The sequence below is a fragment of the Pygoscelis adeliae genome, unplaced genomic scaffold, assembly GCF_000699105.1.
Source record: "Pygoscelis adeliae isolate BGI_AS28 unplaced genomic scaffold, ASM69910v1 Scaffold120, whole genome shotgun sequence".
Classification (NCBI taxonomy): Eukaryota; Metazoa; Chordata; class Aves; order Sphenisciformes; family Spheniscidae; genus Pygoscelis; species Pygoscelis adeliae.
Window position 1 is genome coordinate 7596376 of NW_008824032.1, and position 2650 is coordinate 7599025.

General features: G+C 39.9%; 1 protein-coding gene across 1 annotated transcript in view; it reads left to right on the forward strand.

Moving 5' to 3' along the window:
• Positions 1-2650, forward strand: part of F5 (coagulation factor V (proaccelerin, labile factor)) — a 34106-nt gene that overhangs the window by 27771 nt on the left and 3685 nt on the right. The window contains exons 19-20 of the mRNA XM_009329653.1: positions 426-529; positions 1618-1712. Of these exons, the coding sequence (XP_009327928.1) occupies positions 426-529; positions 1618-1712 (199 nt within the window). The remainder of the gene's footprint in view (positions 1-425; positions 530-1617; positions 1713-2650) is intronic.

Below are 2650 nucleotides of genomic sequence, written 5' to 3' on the forward strand. Positions count from 1 at the left end.
AGAGAAAGGTACTGAACTAAGGTGTTTTTTGGCTGGGGGAGTCAAGCTATAAAGTCATCTCTACCCTTTCAGGATCACTAAAAATAAATTTGGGAGATTGTTCTGCAAAAACCCAAAGCAGATTCTCTGTGCTTTCATGGAGGGGGTGGAGTAGTTACTGTAAACTTATTCTAGAAGAAAAAATGTTTAGCCTCTAGCATACTAGCTTTGAATTATTTAGCATACTACCTTTATTCCTTCAGTATACTAGCTTTGAATTTGAGTTTTCCTCACAGTGACCAGTGGATTAATCTGCTGAGAAATTGCAGAGATTAACTTGGCCTTCTCTGGGAAGAGAGTGGTGATGTTACCGTATTACTAAGAATTGTTCTGAATCATGTCTTAGAAGATTCCACCAGAATATATATTGGAATAGCTCTCCTTTTCTTTAACAACAAACTTACTGTGCTCTCTTTAGAGTGCAGGACCCCAATGGGTCTAGCAAGTGGAGTTATACTCGATTCGCAAATCAGCGCTTCACATCATATAGGTGAGTTCATACTTGAAAAGGTCCAGGCATGCTCCTGAATATCCCCAGCAAAGTATTGCAGTTCCATATTCTTTTGGCATTTCATGATACGTCTTACAAGACCAGTTCAGCAGTGAATCAACTGTCAGGTTAAAAAGCTCTCCAGTGCTGCAAGCAGAGACTGAGCTGTCCTAGGTAGCCCTCATCGTTGTACTTCAACAGTGTCACAGGTCTACTGTCAGTATCACAAGCCTGAGAGTCAGGGAGTCCTCTGTCCGTGGCCTGCTGGATGACCTGGAACATATCCAGCTTTATCTTTTTGTCCTTTGGGTTCCCTGCTTGAAAATCAACAGCAGGTGTTCAAAAAGCTTTTGAGATTCGCATGTGGTATGAGATGTGAAAGGACAAAGTGTATCTGTTATGAAAGATTTGGGAACCTGGCATCCAGAGCAATGACAGTGTCTTTAATTTATCAAGTTTATTCCTGGTTTAAAAGTGGGATCATTTGATAGAGAAATTGATAGAATTTTACATGGACAGTGGTAAATCAAGGTATACAGGTTACACGTGCATGTAGGAACACACATCCTTTCCCTCGAAATAACAAATAAATTACTTATTTTGGAAAACTGATTTTTATGTGGATTTAATTTTCTTTCTTCATTTCCCACCACAGTGTTATGAAGGCTTGAAAGCTGTGTTGTCATATATATTTCATATCAGTTGTTAACATGGAAACCTCCTTATGCAGAGGGAAGCTCTCTGCCATGAATGTAGAGCACATTTTGTATTTGATGGTGCTGGCGGCCAAAACTTCTTTAGCAAACTCTAGACCCTGGTTCCAAATCAGTAGACAGTACATTACATAAAAGGCTGTTATTTTTAAAGTCATTCTGCCAAGTATAAAACTGCAGGGTAACAGCTGACTTTCAGTTGCTGACCACGTCCAAATTATCCTAGATCATGGTTTTAGAGTCTGTTGGTTGGGGTTTTTTCCCAAGACAGTTTGGAAAAGAACTGAAGCACTCAACATTGTTAGCTAGTTACAGCCTCCACTTTTTTTCAGCACCTCTCTTTAAATTCTTGCTTTATTCAAATTTTCTGTCTAGACTATTGGGAACCTAAGTTAGCCCGATTAAACAATTCTGGAACATACAATGCTTGGAGCACTACAATGAAAAAAGAACAACCCCCTTGGATCCAGGTATGGTTGGTACAACATGTGCTTGACCATCATTGAGTCTGGGTATGGCCATACAATCCTGTGTTGTGATTTTCCTGCAACTTGTTTTAAAAGGTCAAGCTGCTCTTGTTCTTGATGAGAAGACTGCTGGGGAAAACTGAAAAGATGCAGCAAGCTTGATTGGTGCTACCAAAAACTGTCCACGTCCCCTGGAGTAACCCAGTCTCTACTGCTGTTGAGGCCCATTGACTGGACAGTTATCCTCACAATTAGGACTGTAACTGTTTTGTAGGCAAATGGAGTCATTCTTTCCATTACTTTTTTTTTCTCCATCTACCTAACAGTATATATTTATATTTATTTATGTATGTTTGGGTGATCATTTAAAGTGTAATACTCTCAAACATTGCTTCAGATAGTTTTGTGTGTGTTTGTTTTGGATGCTTCTATGTCCAGCTTGACATAGTACTGTGTGGCTTCACAGGGAAATTAAGTTTATAATTATGGCTTCAAGCACTATATTATTCAGTTGCCTCACTTCTTCCATCTTTTTCTTCCATCCCAATCACTTTCGCACCAGATACCCAACTGGCACCCAAATTTAGGGAAGATAGTTGATTTCTTACAAATCTCATTAAAATTGGCAGTTGGGAGAAACAAAAGACTCAAACGAGCGTTGCAGTGCAAGTTCAACAGGTGGCTGTTATGTTTGGCTTGCTAAATTTGACATGCTAGCAAGTTAGTGGAGGTGAAGTAGGGGGAGAAGGTTGGGGGATCTGATGTGGAACTGGAAGTAATGTTGGGAAGAGAGAGAATTTGATAAGGGACATGGTAGTGAGAAGCTGGGGCTACTGCAGTAAAGCATGGAGAGATGTGGAGGGCATATCCCGAAAAATGAGTTTCACTGCTGATGGGAACATATTGCTGGTTTGATTTTATGTGCTAAGTTTTTGGATCTG